The following is a 23,590-nucleotide window of genomic DNA, read 5'->3' as shown; positions in this document are numbered from 1 at the left end:
AGATGAGCATGATGGCATCACCCCTAAATCTCTCCTGCCTTCAAAAAGGGCCAGCAGGAGGATCTAGGGAACTAGAGCCTGGCCAGTCTTACCTTTATCCCTGGAAAGATGATGGAGCAACTAATTTGGTAAACTATTCCCCAGCCCACGAGCAACAAAGTGATTGGGGAACTCATGTTCAACCAACCCTGATGACCTATGATAAAATGACTGTATTCCACAAGATTCTCATAAAGAAGCTAGTGAAGTATGGGCTAGATGAGCAGATAGTGAGGTGGATTGAAAACTGAACAGACAAGGTCAGAGGGTGATGATCAGTGGTGCAAAATACAGTTTGAGCACAGTAACTAGTGGTGTACCCCAGGTCCAATTCTGTTCAATGTTTTCACAAATGATCTGGATGATGGGGCAGATGGCGCCCTCAGCAGATTTGCTGATGACACCAAACCAGGAAGAGCAACTGGTATGCCAGAGGTTTGTGCTGCCAGTGAGAGGAACCTCAGTAGGATGGAGAAATGGGCTTGACAGGAACCTCATGCAGTTCAACGAGGGTAAGGGCAAAATCCCGCACCTGGGAAGAAACAAGCCCATGCACCACTGTATGTGGGGGCCACCCAGCTCTGCAGAAAAGTGGTGGACACCAAGTTGGCCACGTGCAGCAATATTCCCTTGCAGTAAAGAAAGTGAATGGTACCCTGGCGTGCATTAGGAAATTTGCCAGCAGGTCAGCGGAGGTAGTTCTTACCCTTTGCTGTATCCAGTTCTAGGCTACATAGTGCAAGAGACATGAACATACTGGAGAGAGTCCAACAAAGGACTCACAAAGATAGTTCAGGGACTAGATTATCTCTCATTTGAGGGAATGCTGGAAGAGCCAGGACTGTTCTGCCTGGAGAGGAAAAGACTCAGGAGGGACCCCATCATTGTGTGCAAATATCTGAAGGGAGGAAGTAAAGAAAGTAGAGCAAATTGTCATCATAGCCATTTTAAGTTGTCACCATAATCCAGATTTGATTCTTGTTTTTTTAACTCTGATCTTGGACTGCTGAGATGGGTTTAGATTTTTCATTTCCATACCGATTTTTTTCTGCCATAAATATAAATTCATAGAGCATTCCCTTTGCAGAATAAGCCTTCTCTTGTTTAAAGTTTCAGTGTTTTAGAAATGCTTAGTGTTGTTCATCAAGTACTTTGGTAATCATTGCAGCTTACCAAGGACAGCAATAGTACCTTAGCTACGGCATTGTCTTTACAGTATCTGCAAAATTTCCTTCCTTGAACATCTGCTACAGCTCAAGAAACCTACAGTGCTGATGAGGTGCTGTTGAATTTATGTATTTCTACATCATTTCACCACTATAGGTAGTATAGTTTGTAACTGCCTTGCTAAATTTCACATGAACATGATTTACATTCTCCAGGACCAATTCTAGATATGGCATACCTCTTCAATCATCACTAACAAACATCTGTAAAATATACCTCAGGTGTTCTCCCACTCTCATTTCATACTATGACAGCAGAAATGTTACCAGAATCTTATTGCATCTCCCTCATCTCACAAGATGACTTTGTAATTACATCCATGAAAATTACTAGAAGCAAGTGTGTAAAGAGGGAGCTGTTTTTCCATTTCTTCGTAGCAGGATGGCCTCCACTTGCAGGGGGAAATGCCCTAGGAACACTGTAAAACCCAGGAGCCCCCAAACTTTACAGGGGCAAGGTGTGTTGGAAGTTAAGAGCTATTCATCTAGGAGCTTAGAGCTATTGATCTGGCATGCAGGCATCTTTTTCCTATGCAGTAAGACTTACATATAAACAGGCATCAAACCAGCAATAGTTATTAAGCTACTTCTGGTTTTCTTAGTTTGTTTTTTTTGGTGATAATGCAGCTTGATTTTCACCACGAGCCTTTATCTCCACTTATGCAGAGAGTCCTCTCTAAGAAGTTGAACTTTAAATGAGTGTTTAAGCTACCAAAAGGCAGCGAGGAGCTGACTGCTGCAGATTGAACTCTGAAGGTAGAAAGGTAACTATTCTTGATTGGGCCAAGGAGTACCACATCGTTTCCTCAAGGGTGTGAGTCTGGAATTGCTGTCAAGTGCTTTGGTTTTTCAGTTTATATTTAGTAATGAGATAGGTCTCCCTCATCATCTTCATCCTTAGTGTTCAAAGGAAATGTGTTCAGGATTTGATACCAATAGTAGTACTGATGGTGAACCCCAAGTACTGTATTTTTGTGAACTTGTGCAGTATATCTGTTTTGTCTGATGTTTTTTCAATGATCCGGGGCTATCAAAGCCTACAGAACCAGCCACGTTGCATGGTCATAGAGACTTGCTAGTTAATAACCATCAGATTAGAGAGAAGTCTGGCATTTATTACTTTTTAATAAGAATGATTCAAAGGCTGGTCTATGCACGTACATGAAAGAGGTTCCTTATTTGTAGAAAACATCTATCATTGCCCTCAGAGTTAGGAACAGAGGGCATTTGGTGCTGTTTGCCATTTATAGTGCTGGAAGGGAACACCTAACAGCAGTATTAGCATAATATAGTCTTCTGAGAGCTGCAGCTATGCATTTAGGCAGTCACTGGATACATCAATAAGACTTTTGAAGAATCATTGAAATCTTTCAGGCCTTTTCTGCTGAATGTTTTAAAGGCCTTGCTTGGATTAATAGGCTCAGGAGCAAGCTTTCATATTGTGGAGTGGGTGGCAGGTTTGATATGTTAAGCATCAATTTAATGGATGAAAATTATTCAGGCCCTCACAGCTGGTCTGCTGTACATACTAGTTTGTAAATACTGATTGCTGTTTTCATCTTAATGAGGGATCCACTTACCCGATTTGGGGTTTAGATTTTGCTTTTTCTGCCAATTTTCAGTCTCTTCCCTTCTAGCTGTAAACAGCTTGATTTGTTTTTGAAAGGGGGAAGAAATTCTTCCACTGCTTTATATTATTTACAGAAAGAAGTATTAGCCTAGTAAAGGCCATGTAAACTGATGGATTTAATGTGTTAGATTTTGCCATGTAAAATGGAAATACTTTTCCAAGTCTACAGTGGCTTCTAAAACTTTTCTGAAGAATGTCTGTCTGTATTTTGAGAGTGCACAAAACAGCTACCTTGGGATTAATACCCGTTTACCTAGAACAGTGCTTTTGCATCTTCAAAGCAGGATGTTTGCTACTGCTGTTACGGTGTCTTTGAGAAGATTCTGATCAGTTCTGTACTTGGAGCTTTGTGCTAGCAAAGAAACTTGGGGATAGATGGTCTCCATGATTCATGGAAGGTCCTTTGTGTGTCTACAGAGTAAATACCATACCTGAGAGGCAAAACATTTTCCTCTTACATGTACGGAATGTGCACAAGGCATCTCATTACTTGGGAACTGTGGTGGGTTGACCCTGGCTGGATGCAAGGTGCTCCCCAAAGCTGCTCTGTCACTCCCCTCCTCAGCTGGACAGGGGAGAGACAAAAAAAATGCAGTGAAAGACTCATGGGTCCAGGTAAGGACAGGGAGAGATCACTTGCTGAGTATTGTCATGGGCAAACCAGACCCGACTAGGGGTATTAACTGAAAATGAGAAATAAAAATTGAATCTTAAAACACCTTTCCCCTACCTCTCCCTTCTTCACAGGGTGAGTTTCACTCCCAATTTTCTCTACCTCCTCCCCCACAGCAGCGCAGGGGGACAGGGAATGGGGGTTGCAGTCAGTTCATCCCATGTTATCTCTGCCCCGCCTTCCTCAGAGGGAGGACTCCTCACACTCCTCCCCTGCTCTAGGGTGGGGTCCTTCCCACAGGAGACTGCCCTTCACCAACTTCTCCCACGAGTCCTTCCCACAAGCCACAGTTCTTCACAAACTGCTCCAGTGGATGTCCCCCATGGGGTCACCAGTCCCACCAGCAAGCCTGCTCCAGTATGGGCTTTTCTCCACAGAGCCACAGGTCCTGCCAGGACCCTGCTCCGGTGTGGGCTTCCTACAGGGTCACAGCTTCCTTTGAGCATTCACCTGCTCTGCTATGGGGCTCTTCCACGGGCTGCAGGTGGATCTCTGCTCCCCCATGGACGTCCATGGGCTGCAGGGGGACATCCTGCCTCACCATGGGCTGCACCATGGGCTGTAGGGGAATCTCAGCTCTGGTGGCTGGAGCACCTCCGTTCCCTTGTGCACTGACCTTGGTGTCGGCAGTGTTGATTCTGTGACATTCTCACTCCTCTGGCTGCAGTTGCTGTTCTGTGGTTGGTTTTTCTTTTACCCCTTTCTTAACCATATTTTCACAGAGGCTCTACCACCACCACTCATGGGCTCAGCCTTGACCAGTGGTGGGTCTGTCTTGCAGCCAGCTGGCATTGGCTCAGCCAGGCATGGGGAAATTTCTGGCAGCTTCTCACAGAAGCCACCCTTGTGGCCCTTCACTACCAAAACCTTGCCATGCAAATAAAATGCAGCAACATGGCTGGAAGAGTGGTAAGGCAGCTGAGTAATTCTCAGTTATTCTTCTGTTCCTTGGTAAAGTCAAATCATCTAAGTCTTTGTATGTATTGTACAGAGCATTTTTAAATGCTGTAGTGATGACTTTGCAGTAATCACAGTTATGCTGCATTAGTAGTTATTCTTATCACCAAGTTTTTCCTAATAACTAATTTACTTTCCCTTGGTCCATTTTGGTGTTATTTTCTGTTCTCCATGTCCATGGAAAAAATATTATTTCTTTTTACTTGTGTTAGCCTTTTATATACTGAAAAGTCATTATCTTCTCCTCTTTTGAACATCTTTTGTCTGGACTAAATAACCCCAATTCTTCTACGGTTTCCTAACGAGCTCTATTTTTAAGGCAGCCATTCATTTTTTGTTCTTTTCTGTTCTTCTTGCCTATGTATTTTTTGAACTGCATTGCCTGTCAACAGGGAACTGCCAGGGCTGAAGTAGAATCTATGAGTTCAACCCATTTAAAAAAAAAATTAAAGTAAAAATATTACATGATAAGTAACGATGTTGTCTGATACCGGCACATTATTCATAAGCTAGAGCCTGAGGCTTTTGCTGTTGTTCTTATGGCAGGTTGGAACTTGCTAAACAAGGCACTTTAACGAGCTCAGCAGAGCTCTCTGGACACCTCTGCAGTTTCCCGTAAAAGGCACCTCACTCACCACTGCTTGCTACATTTCTTTCTTTTCCCTCCCTCTCTCCAAGAGTACTCTTGTGGTCACTTGGCTCTGATAAAATCCTATGCAGCTGTCTCCCAGTTCTCACTCCAGCTTGCATAGGTATACACTGTGCCAAGCACTCAGTCGTTTTTTTATGCAGAAGTAGCAGCAAGATAGGACTGAGATGGCAGTAATAGAAAGTAAAGGCATGCCTTCAACCAATTTTTTGTTTCCTTACATTCAGTTTTGGATGAGAGGGATATAGAGAGGGAATGTTGTACCTTCTGATGCTAGATCAGTGGTACTCAAGAGTCCTCAGCCCACTGGAGGTGACAGGAAAGTGCCTTTATCACAGCCAGTTTGGGCAGGTACTGCTAAGAACATGGTTGTCTGAATTAGCAGTTCCTGCTGGTGCTCTGATGCTGAAATGGCTCAGTGATTGCCTTGCTTTAACTGTCTTGCCTGGATTTGTGCACATTTAGATCAGCTCAACCTTTACTTCATACACTCTAGCTAAAAACTCCTTCCCCACGTACCATACGTTTCAAACTGATTAAAAGCTGGATAGCAATGTAAATAGTTAGCCATTAAGAATATTCTTTTAGCAAGGATGTTTCTAAGGATGTTCTTCCATTGAATATTCTCACCCTAATGTTTCAATATCTTTTCTTAATGAACAATATGATAGTGCATAGCAGAGGGTGCAACATACGAAAGCTGAAGATAAACAAATTCATGTTACAAATGTCTTTCCAAACTGTTTACGATTTCACTGGAAGTCATCATTCTGTTCTTGATTAAGTGTTAAAGCTTGCCTGCAATGTAGAGGGAGTCCCTTCAGATGACTCCCAGTAGATAGTTCTGCTCTTGACCCATCTACTACTTAAAATTCTAGAAGTTCAACATGAATTTTTGATGCTTATTTATAGATGCAAATGAGGTAGTTCTTATGCAACTGGGCCAAGACTGAGCTTTCAGTTCTCTTAAGGTTTTCTTTTTTCCCAATTACCATAGATTTCACCTGTATTATACCTCTTCCTTATACTATGCCTCCCTGTTCTGACTTGGTCCTTTATTCAAGGTCAGAGTGTTGTATGAATTTTACTGCTAAATTTCTGCACGTTTTCTCAAAGACCATCTCTTGTCGGTTTCTTTGCTAAAAATCATTCAAGCCGTATTGCCTCTGTTACTTCACAATTCTATCAAATCATATCCTCAGGTATATTCTTTTTCAGTTTAGACATATCCCATCTTACAATTCATATGGAGAACTTCTGTAAAAGTTCTTTATCCTGGCTCATTGCTTTCAGATTCACCTCCATCTCTCCATACTCCACTGCATCAAATACAATTAGATGTCATCTTTAATATTTTCTTCTGGTTTATTTCATGTCTCACTAGTCATCTCCTCAAACATTAAGATATTGATTTTTTCCCACCTTCATATGAAAAATAAGGATGTTCTTGATTGCTTTTTTTTTCAGCTTGCTTCTCTAGTGAGCATCTCATCAGTTTCCTCCCATAGACTTTACAAATCCAACTCCTGTAGTCCTTCCTAAAGTTCTTATTCTTCTTGATTACAGAGTATTGGTCAGGTAGCTGACGATAGAATTGTAGAATATCTCAAGTTAGAAGGACCTTTAAGGATTGTGGAATCCAACCCCCTGCTTCTCTCAGGACTACCTAAAACTGAACCATATGACTAAGAGCATCATCCACACGTTCCTTGAGCTGTGACAGGCTTGGTGCTGTGACCAGGCCCTTAGTGAAGAACATTTTCCCTATCTGAAATTGCCTGTATGCATCTTCATTTGATTTCCTCGTGTCCTATTGCTGGTCACCAAAGAGAGGATGTTTCTATACTAAGTCCATGTTGCATAAGTTATTTTGGGACGGGGTAGCTCTTTTTGTAACTAGTTTGTATGGTGTTAAACTGGTGAATAATCTTATCTCCAGATTAAGGAGATACTTCTCCAGAAATGTAGTGAATACTGAGAGTGCATTAATTAAAAAGCATGCTAGCAACTAACTGGTACAAGCCAATTCATGCCATGGAGATATACCAAATACACCTTCTTTGGAAAACATGCTTAGTAGCTAAGTAGGCTTAGAAGGAACTTTATCCCAATTGCTTGTCTGTCTAATAGACTTTGGGCTCTCAATAAGGCTATTCCAGATTTATGTTCTAAAAGTAAGTAGAAATAACACTAGAAATGACAGAGATTTTGTCCTCTCAGTAATTTCTGTGAGGGATCAGACTAGAGAGGGAAGATTAACCCTGTAATTATTTTTCATGTTATTCATATTATTTTTCATGCATTATCGATGAAGGAAAAACTAGAGGAAACTGCGCATCTGGTTTTGCCTAGACAGTGTTCATAAAAGAATGGGAACTCTGTCTGCAGTAATCTGATTAAAAAGAGACTGGAAGTTTGTAAAAGTTAAAATACTTGGGTAGGAGAGTTGTGTCTTGGTTTTTAATGAGAAATATAAGGTACGATTTAAAGACTGTTTTAGAAAGCACTTGAAATTCCTAATACTGGTGGAGGGAGGTGGGAGGAGACCTGATATTCTTCTGTAATAGGAATCTAAGAACTATTGCTGGAGAGCTTAGAAGGAAAGAAATTAAAATGACAAGTTTTCTTTTCATGTTCAAATCTAACCAAAAGTTATAAAGTGAACAAGTGGCAAAAAATTATAAGTTAATATGTTTTTTACTATGTAAAGCTTTTTTAATACAAAGGGGTAGGTGGAGCAAGGAAATTTCAGTCTTTGTAATTCTTGGAGATAGATCAGACTTTGTAACTATTTGCAATTGATCCTACTATCTTAGGTTTTCAAGATCAAAGCAGTGCAACTGGCAGGAAAACTTCTTCCAGCCTTCAACACACCTACGGGTATACCATGGGCAATGGTGAATCTGAAAAGGTAATGAGTTTCCTTTTGTGAAGTGTGTTCCTCCCCCTCCCTCCAACTTAAAATTAGTAATAGCATACATCACTTTTTCTTAGTAGTGGAACTGTAGAAAATGCAGACAAATTGTCATTCCTGGCATGTTAATTTTGATAGAGTTCAGCACATTCTAACTCATTAACTGCAATAAATTTTGATCATGTTGTTTTTACTTCTGATTCTGCAATAAGCATTCAACCTGCCATTGGACCACGCTGAGCGTATTATTCTGTGTGTTGCTTTAGAGTTTAATAATTGTTTCTTTAGTCATTACAAAATCTATTGAAAACCACAATTGTTTGCAGGGCGTGGTTGAACTTACTGGGTTTTCTGTACTGTGTGAGCTGTATATTACCTTTAGAAGATTCCCAGCATTTGAGATGATGATGGGACTCTGAAGATACTGTTTCATTTTACATTTTAGCTTAGGTATCAAGTCTGATGTGCTGAAGCCAACTATTGTCTGTGCAGATGGAGAGGTTCCTTTAGATGAATGCTCAGATCAGACTGAACTTCGATGGTCTGCATTACCTCATGGAAGACAACTGCCTTGTCTAATTTATTGCTTGCTCAGTGCTGGGATTTCCCTCAGATTTTGAGAGAGCTTTTTTAATGCAAGGCATTCTTTACATTTTTCACTATGTCCTTAAACAGTAGCTGATTTTGGATGTATATCTAGATTGTGTGTACACTTACTCATAACTGAAATATTTTATGAGAGGAAGTAAAATTAATCTTCAGAAATATGTAGTTAACTCCAGAAATTAGAAGACCCAATCCTGAAAGGTGATGAAAACTCCCAAATTAGAACAAACCAGAGGTAATTTAGGAGTTAGGACTTAGCAAGATGGTATCTCTTAGAGTGCAAAACTTAGGAGGTATGTGGCACTTTCTGCTGATTCTTTAAGTGAGCCTGAGGAACTCATGTGTTGTGCCAACAGTAAACATCCTGTATTCCTATGTAGACACAAGATAGGGATGCACATCCCCCACAGGTAAAGGGAAGACAGATCCCTTAAAGATCGGCAGCGTAAAGATTGACAGGACAAGGAAGCGAACACTGCGACCTTCAGAACTTGTGTTTTCTTGATTCTTGTCTTAGGAGCATATGGTGAATAAAGAACAGCTGAGACTGAGCCCAGTGTTAAGTCATCAGATTTGTGTGACATCAAGGTATTATATTTTTTAATCGTAGGACTTCTTGCTGATGTGGTTATGGCGCCTTTTTTCGCAAAAGACCAACCAGTGAACCAATTGATCGATCAAATCACAACTCCTGTAATCTTAAGTGTGGGTTAAAGTGTTGTTGCTACTTGTCTGATGGGCTGTGGTAGTTGTGCTGTGCGCAGTAATTCTGAATTTTCTGTTGTTTTCTCCCCTTTTTTATGCATATTTTTGGAATTCAGTGGTGTTGGTCGAAACTGGGGCTGGGCTTCTGCTGGCAGTAGCATTCTCGCTGAGTTTGGTACTCTGCACATGGAATTTGTCCACCTCAGCTATTTGACAGGGGACCCTGTATATTACAACAAGGTGAGTCTCAAAAATGAGTATTTTTATCATGTTTTTCATCATAAATTGCATTAAAGGGGAAGTACTTTCTGTATTGAATTCTACTTCCCTTCTTGGTAGCAGGTAAATTTTTTCTTGCTTGTATTTCTGTTACCAAATAGATATCTTTTTCAAGTAGAAATATATGACAACCCAGGTTTTCTTATTTGTTTCAGAATACATTTAAAAATCATAATTTTTAAGCATGTTTATATAAGCAGTCCTTTAAAACCAAAACTATGCAAATCTGAAGAAAGCCCTCAAGAGAGCTTGTGGTTCAGATTAATAAAATTTGCTACTAAAAATGAAAGGAAAATAAAAAAGATTTTAGATTTAACTATGTGCACAGGGCAGATGAACGTTGTTAGCGGTGAACCTGATTCTTGATTTAATTTAGGTCATGCACATTCGGAAGTTACTTCAAAAAATGGATCGTCCTAATGGACTTTATCCAAATTATTTGAATCCAAGAACAGGCCGGTGGGGTCAGCGTAAGTATTCTTATTTTATTAATTCCTAATTAGAAGTCTACTTCTTACTTTGTTGCTGAGTTGCAGATCAGAAAGCTTATTCTGTAGGGCACAAACAGCATTGCTTGAAAACATAGAACACAGAAGGATTGCTTGAACTTGAGATCTCCTGAAACAAATCTTTGCCTGTCGCTGTCTGAAGTCACAGAGCTCACATTTTAGGGTACTTCCTGAAAACAGCTTCTGATGCCTGTCATTACGTGTATCGGTCAATAAAATCTTAAGTAATAAAGAATAAGGCTGAAAGTATTTCCTCATTTTAATCCTGTTCCTGGTTTTGTTCTGCAAACCATCTGGTAAGTGGATTATTGTAGGGTGACGCGCATTGCTGTAAGTTAATGCATGTTTGTGGTGGTTAAATTGTGTTAGGCACTGACATCTACAAACATAATTCATCTACTTATTGGCATGTGAAATGGCATGATGAACCTCCTTATCGATGTGAAAAAAAAAGCCTTGGAATGAAAAGAAAAAGCAGGTTTTGTTGCTGACAATGTAAGAGGAGAGATGAAACATCAAGAGCGAGACACAAACATGATTCCTTTCTTGAAGTGGTTCTTTCAAAAAAAGTCGAGTGGTTTTGTGCTTTGATAGTGATGGTGATAAAAGAGAATTTTTTTCTTCAAGATTTCTATTTCTTTTATAAATGCAGGTCTATTTAGGAAAAACAAGCAAGATGATCTATTTCTGTCCTGTTTGACATCATTGATAGGTTTTGGGGACTTCAGTGGCTGGCTCTAAATATCCAGGAGAACATGTTCTGGCTTGCAAACTGAGAATCTGCTTCTGACTTTGAATCTGATATGTGAGGGAGATGAATACAGCTGTCATTGCAGTCATTGTGAAATACTTGTCTAATCCCATCTTTAAAGCCAAAATTCTCTCCAAAGCATCTTATATCTTTGAGTGAATCATGACCCATCTGAGATGGGCAAATGGATTGATGGGACAAATTCTTCTGGTAAATTTAACAATGCATTCAGAAATAAGAAAATACGCAAATGCAAATACTCAGGTGTTATTTATTCAAAAGGCAATTTTATATTGTTGCTTTGGAACAATTTTTTCTATTGATTTTTTTTTTGTATTCCTAACCATCTGCTTGTGCTGGTTTTATCAAAAGTAGTCTAATTTGACATATCACCAGCATTCTTTAGGGACTGTTTCATAGAATCATGGAATGGCTTGGGTTGGAAGGGGCAGTAAAGATCATCTAGTTCTGACCCTCCTGCTGTGGGCAGGGACACCTTCCACTGGATCAGGCTGCTCAAAGACTCTAATCCAGCCTTGAACACTTTCAGGGATGGGGCATACACAACTTCTCTGGGCAACCTGTTCCTCACTCGCCCCACAGTAAAGAATTTCTTTCTAATACCTAATTTTAACCTAGTCTCTTTCAGTTTGAATCCATCTCCCCTTGTCCTGTCACCACAAGCCCTTGTAAAAAGTCCCTCTCCAGCTTTCTTCTAATAACAATGCACAGAATTAGTATCTCTTGGGAATAAAATACTTCTCATCACTAAAAATAAACATACAGTGAAAAGTTTAACTTTGCAGAAGTTTGGTGGAGCTCAAACATACTATTAAATGAATTTTGCAAGATAATACATTTGGGACTCAAGTTTAGGATTATAAACTGAGACTTAAGTTCTGAGGATAAAAAGAAATACAAATTTATAGAGCTTTTAATTTTTCTGTGCTGCTTATGAGTCATAAATTTATTTCCTGGAATTTGGTGGTTGGGATTTGGGGGGTTTTTCTGAGCAAATAACGTTCCAAATGCAGATTCAGATGTTCTGATAGTATTTCTAGGATTTTCCCAGTGCAACAATGTTGTGGCTTAGGATGGTAGTCTCCAATTTAGTTCCCCTAAAACCACACAGCCGCTCATTCCACCTCCTCCTGCCTCCTGTTGGAAGCACAAAAAACAATGATCACTGGTTGAGATAAGAACAATTTGCTGGAAACAGCAATGAGATAAGAAACTGAACAATAACAGCAACAATATTAATAACAAAACATATAAGACAAAGAAACTATTTACATAGAAGACCTGTTCTTCCCAACCACTTTCTTCTCCATGACCAGAAAGGATGCCCTTCTCCTGAGAGAAGAGTCATTTTCCCTGTCCCTGGCAATGACCTGAGGTGGTATTGAATAACATTAGGGTCTGGCCATGTCCCCTCCCAGCTACTGTAAAAAATGAACCCTGTTCTGGCTACAACTAGGACAAACAAGCATTTGTAAATCTAATACTGATTTTGTGGGGACTAGATAGCAGGAATCCGTAATTCACTATTTCCTTTCACAAACCTGGGTGGAATGATGAGAAAATGTCTCTGTTGTATCCCTGGTAGATCACTCTTCAGTCAATCTATTTGCAAAAATTTAAGAAGTTACAGTAAAGGAGCACGTGGTCTGAAACACTGGACAGATGAGATGGAATAGCTGAGGCTTAGGCAGGCATTTCTTTCTGCCTTGCAGAGATTGTGTTCTGCTACGTGTAAGCGAGTCGAGTGAGGATGATGCCTTCACACACAACATCCCAATTCACTAGAGGACTCGTGTCGAAGTCCCCTACACTGTTACTGGCTTGAGTCCCATGGTTGGTATTAAGGGCAGGCAAGGCTTTTATGTTCTTCTCAGAAGGTAATTTCAAAGAGCATTGTATTTGGCTTGTTATATACTTTTGTACTGGAAAGACTGAGACAATGGGAAGAGTATCAAAGCATAACTTTTCTTTTTTCAGCTTCTGGGAAGGCTGCCCTTCTCATCTTCGCTGTGACCTTTAGTTCGATGCATCTTATCTTGGACAAAGTACTTTCTGCAGATAGTTTCTGAGCATTATTTCAGAACACTTTATTAGCCTAGATACAAGTAACTCTTCACTCTGTCCTTTCTGGTGTTGCTTTTCTTTCTTGCTTTCAACAATTTTTTCCCTCCTCAAACTTTTTTTGGTTCAATTCTAGTTAGGTTTTCTGTTAATCTGTACAGTATTCCCACTAAATCATGAGGGGTGTGAAATAGATAAAATAAACTGGCATAAATACATACCTAAATGCACTGCTGAAGAACTATGTGATATAGCTGCAATATAGCATCTTTCTAGTGGTGGGGTTTTTTTCTGTTTCTGTACCTTCCATTCTAGTGGTGAGTACCTTTATTCAAAGTAATAAAAACATCAGTGGTGATGTGAACTTAGCAGTCAGAGCAATTAATGCTATTAGTACCAGTTGATTCTTAGTATTAGACAAAATATATAGTAGAAGAATTCATTTAGGTCAAGTTTTCTCTGCAGGTATATTTTGTCTTTGCTTTTTAATTTTTTCTTTTTTAAAGAAAAAATGTACATTATTTGAATAGAAGAAGAATTGTACCCTTCTAGAAGTGTTGCTGTTTGGTTTAATTTTGTTCTAACAAGATGATAGGTAAACTTGAATATTTAAAGGAAATTCCTGTTGCAGGATCATGGAAGAAAAGAAAAGCATCGGTTTCTGTGGCTTTGGTGTGGCCCCATAGGGCTGTAAACTGGATCGATCTCTACTTGCAAAAAGAACCTTGTGGAAAATTCTTGATACCTTCTACCTTGATATTTGATAGGGTATATTGATACCTTCTCAGAGCTGTTTGCACAAGGAGCCTAGGCACACCCTAATTTTGTGGGGTTTAACCAAAGGTACATTTGGTTCAATGTACTTTTACGTTTACATTTGGTTCAATGTACCCCCCAGCCCTCTTTGCATATCCAGGGTTCTTAAATGGTGATGAGCTAGCTTTTGTAAAGGTCTTTCAAGCCTTTTGGGGATCAGCAATTGTTATGGGGTTTTTCTGTACCTCAGAATATTTCTGTCTTAGCCTCCATGAATGTTTGGCCATGTTGCTTTTTCTTGTCTGGTTTGCCTTGTTTAAATGTATGCTCAAAATGTGGTCTGTGCTCTTCTTGGGTTAGGAGAAGGGGAGTGGTGTATGTGATATGCTGCAACCTTGTTGACATCCTTCTGATGTGAGGATGCAGGGTCCAGTGAGTCATTTCTGCTGGGGTTTGATTTATCAGAGTGCAGGCCTTTTGATCTCAGTATAAATAGCACGTTCTGCAGTTTCACTGCTGGGAATGATGTGCTGGGGACACTGCCCTCAGACATGCAGACCATCTTCTTCACTTGTTCTTTTGCTGGAGCTTAGAAAGACAGGCTTTTTCATTTAAACCAGTCAATGTTTCTGTTACACATCCCTGAAAAGTTATAATCAGTGAAGTAACTTACCAGTCAATTAGTAATAATGATTTCATCAAGAAGGATGTGACCATTGCTTCCAGGTTCTTAACAAGTTGTAGACATGAGTCAAATCATTATGTCGGTGTGACATTAATCTATAGCCATGTCTTTGAAGTAATTACAATTTAATTAATAAAAATTTTCATTTGCATTTAATGCACTTGACATAGCCCTTGCAGAAGGATTCTGGTGACAGATTACTTCCTTTCTTTTTTTGCCTGCCTCAGGAGGCAGCAGCAGCCAGGGTCTGAAGCCACAGCAGGCAGGACTGAGCAGGGACTACTACTTCATCCCATCATTTCTTTCCTCTTGAATGCTGTAAACCCCAGTCCTAAAAACTGCTGGGTGAATGGCTTACTGGTCATTGCTAAATCCCCATCCTTTCCAATCCAAGTGCTTTGTAATACAACTGGACACTTAATGCTGTGTAGCAGCAAAGGGGTTCATTATACTCAGGAGGAGGAAAATGATGGGTAAATATTTGGGTTTAAGCTTATAATGTGCAGGTATTATTACAGCATAGGGGTCATGACAGCTTTTGAATGGGTTCAGCTCAGGATTTGTCAGCTCACTGGGGCATTTCCTAGAAGGCAGAGCTATAATGCCCACAGGAATGTTGACAGATTCCATTTTTACTTATGGGCTAAGGTGATGGTCCAGTAGGAACAAGTTCTTTATGACAATTCTGGTTTGGGGTTTCAGTTTCTCTAAGACTGAAAGGAAAATAGCTGGCAGGAAGCATTTTCTAACCTCTCACATTAACCTTCAGTTGACTTTGTTAGCTTTTTGTTTACACATGGTGAGTGGTTGGTTTGGTGTGAGCATCAGAACTTCGAATTAGATTATTTTCAAAAGCAGTAACTGTACTTTCTAGAGAAGCCTCCTAAGCAGATACAACAGAAAGTTGATTAAAAGCAGGGATTTCAGAATTATGGAAATTGATTTGAACTGAAGGAAAGTGATTTCTTAAAAAATTAAAATATGTTGAGAAAATTTAATTTGCATTTGGAAACACGTTAGATCAGCATACCAACTAGAAGAGCAATAACAAAAGAAATGCCAAATCTGTATAGTATTGCAAAGTCAGGGCACGCCACTCATGTTTGCACATTTCTGTAAATTGGGCATTCTTCCTTTTTGCTTTCCAACACTGAGAATAAACTACTGAATTTCATCTGATTCCAACATCTCTTGCAAATAATAATGTTACTGAAGGGGAACTCTAATTACTCTTGACTTCAAATCTCATTTCCTGCACCTGGGCTACGTATGGAGTTACCTGGATTGGTTACTAAGAGAGTTGTCAGTTTAACTAAAGTTGGGGTTTAGGCCAAATATGGCTTCCATATGCAAGAAAACAAGCAGAAATGTCATTCTGTGTTAATCTTATGTGTTTACTACACCTTAGTTTATTACACAGTAACAAGTTGCTGTGAAGTAAGCTAGCATGTGAATTTACAGTGCATGGGTGGAGCACCGCTATTAGGAATGTAGCAGCAGACACTGAATTTGTCACCACTAAATGCTGATGTGATGAACATTCAGGCTGCAGTCTATTCTCTGGTGCTTTATTCATGTCTCTTTACAGAAAACAAGCCCCTCCATCAGACTTGCAAGTAGCCGAAGTTAAAAGCCTGGTGGGGGACACTCTGTCACCATCTTTACAAGGACTCACTGACAATGTGATCCTGATCACGTGTAATATGAGTATTAAATGCACTAAATTTAAATGGTGTCTTCCAGGTCAAAGTGACAGCTTTCCTTTAAAGACAGTAAGAAGATTCACACAGGTATTTAGCCTGTTACATGCACTACCTTAGCACCTTCTGGTGATGTTCTCACTTTCTTGCAGCGTCCTGCACAGAGTAGGTAGAGGCACAACCCAGGTGGCTGAATGGGAGGAACTTACATCCTCTGTTTCCCCGTTGCTTGTATTGGAGACTGGCCTTTAAATAAACCTAAGCAAATACCTTGTTGGATGTGCATATTGCATTTTCTTCAGGTGGTCTTTAATTTTCAACAATAACTGCTTAAATTAAACCAAGCACTTTTGATTTTAAAATACTACTTGTAGAAGGCTTCTCTGCATTTAATTTATTTGTGTTGGATTTACACTTCTTTTAAAACGGTGCAATTTTCAAACATGGAAAAAAAAACCAAAATGATTTTAAATTACTGTCATTAAATCAGTGGAAATGCTGGGCAAGTATTCCAGGTTTTTTATGCCTGCCCGTACAGCTGGTTTTAGGCTAATGCCCTTGGGCTGAGCTAAGTAATTAACCAAACTGCTTAATTTAAACTCTTGCAGGTAATAGACAAACCATGAGCAATACATCCTATCTATTTTCATTTGTGATGTGGTGTTGTATCAAATACATAGCACCATCTGTCTATATTTACTTTTCAGAATTTAAAGGAAAAGTGAAAATTAATTTGTTGTAAATATATGTAACACAGTTAAAGATGGTAAGAAAACTGCTGCATTCAGTAGGCTCCAAGACCTGGGGATTCCTCCTTCCCAGCTCTTGAAGCCCAGCCAAGTCCAGGTCTCTCCATCCCTGTCTGATGGATGTGACTGCTGAAGTTCCTGTTTGCAGTTTGGCTGTGGCGAGGCTCAGGACGCGTTGCAGAGAGGTGCACACATGCATTAAGAGGACACTGCTGCAGCTGCCCACACAGACAGCCACCAACAGCCCTGCCTTTGTAGCACCCCTGTGTAGTACTGCCACAACTCACCTGCAACATACCCACAGATAGCCAGGTTTTGATCTTCCTCCTTATGTTCACTGTCAAACAGATGCAGGGGCTTGCACCCTTCACAAGTCTCCTCATGCTCATGGACCCTTCAAACATTAGCAAAGGCTCTCAGTCTGTCCAATACCTGTGCTTGCACCCTGGACCTCTTATGCAGCGATCAGCACAGAGCTTGGGTTGTTTCTGATGCAGGTCTCCTGCTGTCCAGCTGGGAGTTTGCTAATGAGCTACACATGAACTCAGGATTAAATTCACTGGGAAAAACAAGCACACACGGGTGTTTTCAGTTACTGGCGAATAAACCTAGGGCCCTGTGACCCACCATCAGCCCCTGAGCTCTACCATCCAGCTCTACCAGCCCCTATCATCTGCAGACACTTTTGGATGAGGAAGGTGCTGTCACATTCTGCGTATCCCCTGTGTGAGAATGTGAACACTGAGAATAATCAGCATGTTAGCTGAAGGGTATTGTCCTGACAGTGTGAGCTCTAGCTGATCCATAGGGAGAGTGGGTCTCTTGAATGCAAGCTTTCAAGGGTGCTGCAGAGATAGAACTCCAGATACTGATTTATTTATCAGTTATTGGGCCTTTCATTTTTAAAATTAATCAAGAAACCTTTTCAGTCTTTACACCTGCCTCTGGGAGATGAAAACCCTTGCAGATTGCAAGGTGAAGTGAATCATACTGAAGAATGAAGTAGTCTTTCAAAAGATTAAAGAAATACTGCAGATAAATATTTCAGATAAAAATGTAATTGTATCATAAATTAACAGGTTAATAATGTAGTTAGAGATAGTGAAAAGATGCTAGTACTGGAAAACCTGTCTTTGCCAGCTGAAGCTGCTCATAATCTCCTTTAACTATGAAGATACTTTGCATTCTCTCTCCTACCCTTATTTATTTATTACATGCCTTGCTTAGCACAAGGGGTATCTTAAATTATGTCTATTAATACCTGTACCTTCTTTAAAGAAACTAGCGATGCCATGAGTCAGGAAAAATAAAACTGTGAAGCGTAATGTCAAGTTCTGGCAAAACATCCAGAACCTAAGAAGCAGCAAAGGGAATTGAGTCAAGTAACCCTGTATATTCCAAAGTATTTTCCAAAACTCATCAGATAACTACTTGCTATTTGGACTTGTGAATAAGAATTTCTAATACTTTAACTCTCAGATGATTATTTTTCCCCTTCAGTGCAAGGAAAAGATTTTCTCTCACTTAAGTAGAAATGGTCCAGAATTAAAATAATTGCATATTGTAAAAATACTTGTAGAGTAGTTCCCAACCTGACTGCATTTTTGCACAGTTATTCGATTTAGCAAGTAAATTGCTTTTTTAAATTTGTGTTTGGAACATCATTTATAGAACTTGAGATATGTGATAGTTAGTGTGTGATAGTTAGTTCGGCCATTGGTGTAAGCATTTATTTATGTAGATTCTTCAATTTGAAATCTGCTTTCAGGTTATCACATTATGAACAAATAAAATTACAACATTATTTCTTGGCTTCCAGCAGTAGGCTTGCTGTTGCAGATGAGGAGGTGGGGGGTGGGTTGGTTCTTTGCACTTTTTTTCCTATCTTGGCAGGTGTCCTTAATTTTACTCTCCAATTTATTTTGTGGTGTTCTGTCTTTAGAAACATGCATGTGTTTTGAATAGAAAATAATCTGTGTAATCTCTGCTGGGGAATTCCCCTTGCCCTTTTGCTTTGCACCCTTGTACAAATGTAATTAGCTGTGTTCCAAGAAAAAGCTGCATTCAAATTTGTTTATTCATTAGAAGCCAAGAGCAAGATAATCTGTTAAAACTTTATTTTACGAAATGCAACAGAACTGTGCATTACAGGGAACATGCTTTTATAAGACTAAACTTAAGACATTTTGTTGGTCTGCTGAGCAAGATGCTGAAAAAGGTGAACAAATAAAAGCTTTGTTTAGTGTGTTAAAGATTCTAGTGTTATTGGAAGGTTAAACATGTATATGAATTACGCATTTGAAAAGGAGCGTCTATAAATAGTTCCTAAAGAAAGGATATGGATATGGTATAACTGGGTTTTGAGAATGCTTGCATACGTAGCTGGGCAAAGAGATGAATATTTCATTTTGATGTACCACCAAGCTGTACTCTTAGAGCATGATCTTGGTGGGGAGTGCATCAATATCCAGAATTTGTAATTTGTCCCACAGCAGCTTTTCCATTTATTTTTCTCACTGTGAATTCAGTAAATTCACCTGTATTAAAGAAATCGGACATGTTTAGGGTACTGCCTGATATTTCTGAAAGTTTACATTGATGGCTTTGAAGACATTCACTTAAAATGATTGGGGAGTAAAAAATTATCCTTTGACACATGCTCTGTGAGTTTTTAGAGTTTGATTTCCTGTGGAATCTCATTATTTCTTTGATAATTATATGCCTAAAGCTGCATTTTTGAACCATTCTTGACTTACTATTTCTTACAAAAGGGAAGCCTATCAAAGTCAGTTACAAACTTGTTACAGCCTTATTAAACTTCCTTGTTTTTATTTTATTCCTTCTCTATCACTTGTTGGAGGCTGTGCACCTGAGTGTTTCTATCAATGCTCTCTAGACGACTGGCAAATTTGGATGACTCATCTATTGTCACATCTGACATGTTTCTTTTCATTCTGTCTTCAGTACGTGAGACTTCATATTCTGCGTTCTACGTGGCGATGTACCTGTTGGTGGTCACATGAGAAACATTTCCAGTTAGGTGACATTGAGAAGAGAGGGTCTATAGCTCTGTTCAGTGAACATTGAATGTATCTTACCAATGGCTTCTTTTCCTGAAGTTCCATTGGAAGCTGGACTATCCTTGTAGCAGCAAGCTAAAATACCATCTCAACGTGGAGATCTGTGTGATCTTGCAGATATGGTCCCATATGACCTATGTGGTCAGAAGTAAGAGAGGGGTGGTGATGAATGCAGTCCACATACAGTGTGGTAGCTCCGTCTCAGCCACAGAGCATGGGCTGAACAAGTCTTAAAATCAGCACAATTTCCCAGCACCTACAGAGTGATCAAAACTTCAGGTGGCTGTGTGTGCCATTTCAGGCATCTGTCTTGAGAAGAAAAATAAGAGATACATAGACTGAAGTTTAGGAGAAAGAAACAGGAAGAGTAGCCTGGGTTTATATTGCATGTGGTGTAATCCAAAAGTGCATCAAAAATGAGGAGTGTCTTTCCTTGCTTCTTGGAATCACTTTTGACTGTCAGCTTCCATGTGGGATATATATCCATCCATACATATGTAAATATATAAACTGCCATGTCTTTATACAACTTGAAGGGAGAGGGTGAAGTTGTTGACAGTAGGTTTGCCAGCTGATTTGGTACAGATGAGCGTTGGACTAGATTTAATCTAATAAAGGTTTCCCTCTCTCATGTTCTTTTTAATCTTCAAGAGGAGAATTGAGCTCTTCAAGGAATATTAAGGTGAATAAACTAAAGGGTGTAATGATCTTAAGAGCTTGTCAATCCCCCTATGTATGGTCTCTTATTAAAAAGGGACTCCTTGGGTTGTGGGCACATTTGCAGCAGGTGATGTTATCCCTTTTAGCTGCTTTTTGCAGCCACCTTGTCAAGTAAAAAAAAGTCATCAGAGACAAACATGCATGTGACTTCCCATCAACCCACTGCAAATCCCAGTGGCTTCATTAAGGCTTCCCACACAGTTGGGATTTACAGTGACTCTACACTTGGCTGAGAGGCAGGTGTGCTTCATTTGGGTGGCTCTGTGGGCGAGTGTAATAATCTTGAAAAGACAACTTCAGGTGATAAAAGACCACTTCTCAGTAAACACACTGAGGTAAGGATTTAATGTGTTTCTAATTTTAGCATGTGGACTTGATGTATTTAGTTGATTGTTGTTTAATTCCTGAACATGTCTTCTGAGAGATGACCTAAATCTTTCCAGAATTATAAATAACAGCTGGAATGTTTTGATGTTTCAGGAAGGTTTGAATAAAAAAAAAAAAAAAAAAAAAAGAAAATGTTTTTTCCAGCTGTGAATTCCTGGGAGTGAAAGTGCAGTCTGTTGTAGATACCAAATTAGGATACTCCTTTGACATCATAGAATCATAAATTACATTCAGTCTGAAGAAGTGTTTTGATTCTGAGAACATTAGTTACCTAAATATGTGTATTAGTTAGGTAGTTATACTTGCTGGTCTGTTTCAAAGTACTTTTGTTGTCTTTGGACACACTTGAATTGTGAAAGCTTAGCCATTTTTAATCTTTAGTTTGATAGTCCTTACAGTTCTAGGAAGTCATTTTGCTTATTCTATGAGAAACTGGTAGCACTTATAATTAAGATTGCTTAATGCTTTTCATTAAGTGATTGTGTTTTCAGTTTCTTGTAGCTGTCAGACTTCAGTTCTTCCAACTGGAGTATTCTGTCTGCCTCAAGCTGTTTTGTTTGGATTTCTTTAAACAACTTTGACAAAAATGCTTTAGCCATCTCTAAGTGAAGCTAGAAATGGAATGTGATTCTATTCAGATTAAAGTTTGTTTTTTCAAAGAGTACAGTTAAGGAACTCAAGAACCATCCATATTTTTCCAAGCCTTGTTAAAATATTCACATCTAGTTTTTCCATCTGGAGTATTTAGAGTTCAGTTGCTCTGTTCTCCAGAGCTGTGTGTGCTGAGCAGTCGTGATCTGCACCCCCAGGCTGGGAGGAGCAGAGCGAGGTGTTTCGTGTTGCTTGATTCTGTTGTGGCACGAGGCTGTAGAATGGGAAGCAGTGTCTGTTCAGCTTCCTCCCAACTGATAAATGCTTTACTTACTTTCTTCAAATGCAGTTCTGTTATGTGAGACCTTGTTTTCAGAAAAATTCTCATGCTGGTAATGTGTTCCTTAGTGATAAATAGTTTATATTTGACTAAAACTGCACCTCCACCTCCTTTTATCAGGGCTGCCTCTGCTGCAGTTAGTTTACAAGTGTTTGCACTTTTAAGCCAACCACTATGGCTTATGACATCCTTAGGTTGAATTTCTGCTGTGAATTGCAACAGCTGCAATTTCCAAGGCCTCAGCTTTCTGGATTAAAGGATTAGAAGGAGAGCTTGCACCTATTTAGAGCAGCTGAGGAGCAGTAAGCCCAACTACATGAAGTAAAGATTGAACTGAAATTTAATCAGAGCCAGTCTGAAGACAAAGAGACAAACAATTCTTTGAAAGTTTCCTGCACGGAGAAAGAGGTCTCCTGCAGTGTAAGGCCAGTTGGTGCAGGCCAGAACAACTAATGGTGATGGGCTGTGTGGGTTTCTTAATGAAAGTTAACATTAGCTTAATCACTTTGCTACCCCCTCCTGGTCGCTTAACTTTTCCACTCTTGAACTTCTTCTCTGACGTATTACTTGTCAGTTTGTGATCCTTGAGTAATATTAGCCTCCCTTTTTATTGCTTCCTTCTTTTGTTGCCGAGTAGTTCTGTACTACTACTCTTGGTTGAAATGAATCAGTGATTTGTTTATCTTGGCATTTCCAGTCTACTGAGTATAGCACAAGTTTTAGTGAGTTCTACTTTATTTTAAAGTCACAAGTGACTATTACAGTTCCAAGATTGGAATTTACAAATAGCCAAATTACTATTTTTTTGCTTAGTTGTTCTCTCTCTGTCTCTAGTTCAAAACACTGAATCAGTGTTGTAGTTGCAGTTTGTGAATTCAATATACTGTGGGCATAGTCGATCCTCATCTCCACCTGCTTGTGCTTATGCACTGCTCCAGTGTTATCTCACCGTCTTGCTTTCCCGTAGGGCAGCCTATGCATACTAAACATACTTCTGCTCAGTATTGTATTTCATCTTTTTTATTCCATGTGCAGTAAGGGATGCAGAAGCTTTCTGCCTCGGGTGGATGTGCCCTGCGGTCAGGGAGGGGCAGTGGCTCGCTCCCAGTGTGCTCCTGGCTAGCAGGAAGCCTCACCCTCAGGTGTTGGGACTACAGCATCAGCCCTGACATGATGTGCTGTCTTTAAAACAATGCCTGGCTTCTTTCTTTATTCTTGCTCCTTGCCAAGAAATGACAATTGAACAATTAAGGCACAAAGCAGAGAGGGTTTAGCAAATCATGAACTGTTTTTAATTTGCCTCATTAAGCTGCTGTTAACTACTTGAAGCCATCTGCTTAAAAATAATTTGCACAACTTCAGTTTGCTCTAGAGAGCAGGTAGACCTTCATTAGAGCAGGCTTCATTATTAATGTTATCTTTAGGGGGCTTTCAGTTGTTGTGGGAAACATGCTGTTGCTCACTGAACCAAACTTTCCCTGTAAACAAAAGAAAGTGGCACGTGTTGGTAACTTGCAGTTTGTGGCCGTAACCATATTCTTGGGAACCACTGCCATTCATGT

General features: G+C 39.6%; 1 protein-coding gene across 2 annotated transcripts in view; it reads left to right on the top strand.

The window, feature by feature from the left end:
• Positions 1-23,590, top strand: part of MAN1A2 (mannosidase alpha class 1A member 2) — a 136,004-nt gene that overhangs the window by 79,780 nt on the left and 32,634 nt on the right. For both annotated transcript variants that reach the window (XM_010396079.3, XM_019283823.3), the window contains exons 6-8: positions 7,991-8,085; positions 9,516-9,639; positions 10,055-10,148. In XM_010396079.3, coding sequence (XP_010394381.2) covers positions 7,991-8,085; positions 9,516-9,639; positions 10,055-10,148 — 313 coding nt within the window. The remainder of the gene's footprint in view (positions 1-7,990; positions 8,086-9,515; positions 9,640-10,054; positions 10,149-23,590) is intronic.

This window comes from Corvus cornix, chromosome 1 (assembly GCF_000738735.6).
Source record: "Corvus cornix cornix isolate S_Up_H32 chromosome 1, ASM73873v5, whole genome shotgun sequence".
Classification (NCBI taxonomy): Eukaryota; Metazoa; Chordata; class Aves; order Passeriformes; family Corvidae; genus Corvus; species Corvus cornix.
This window is presented reverse-complemented; position numbering and strand designations above follow the sequence as displayed.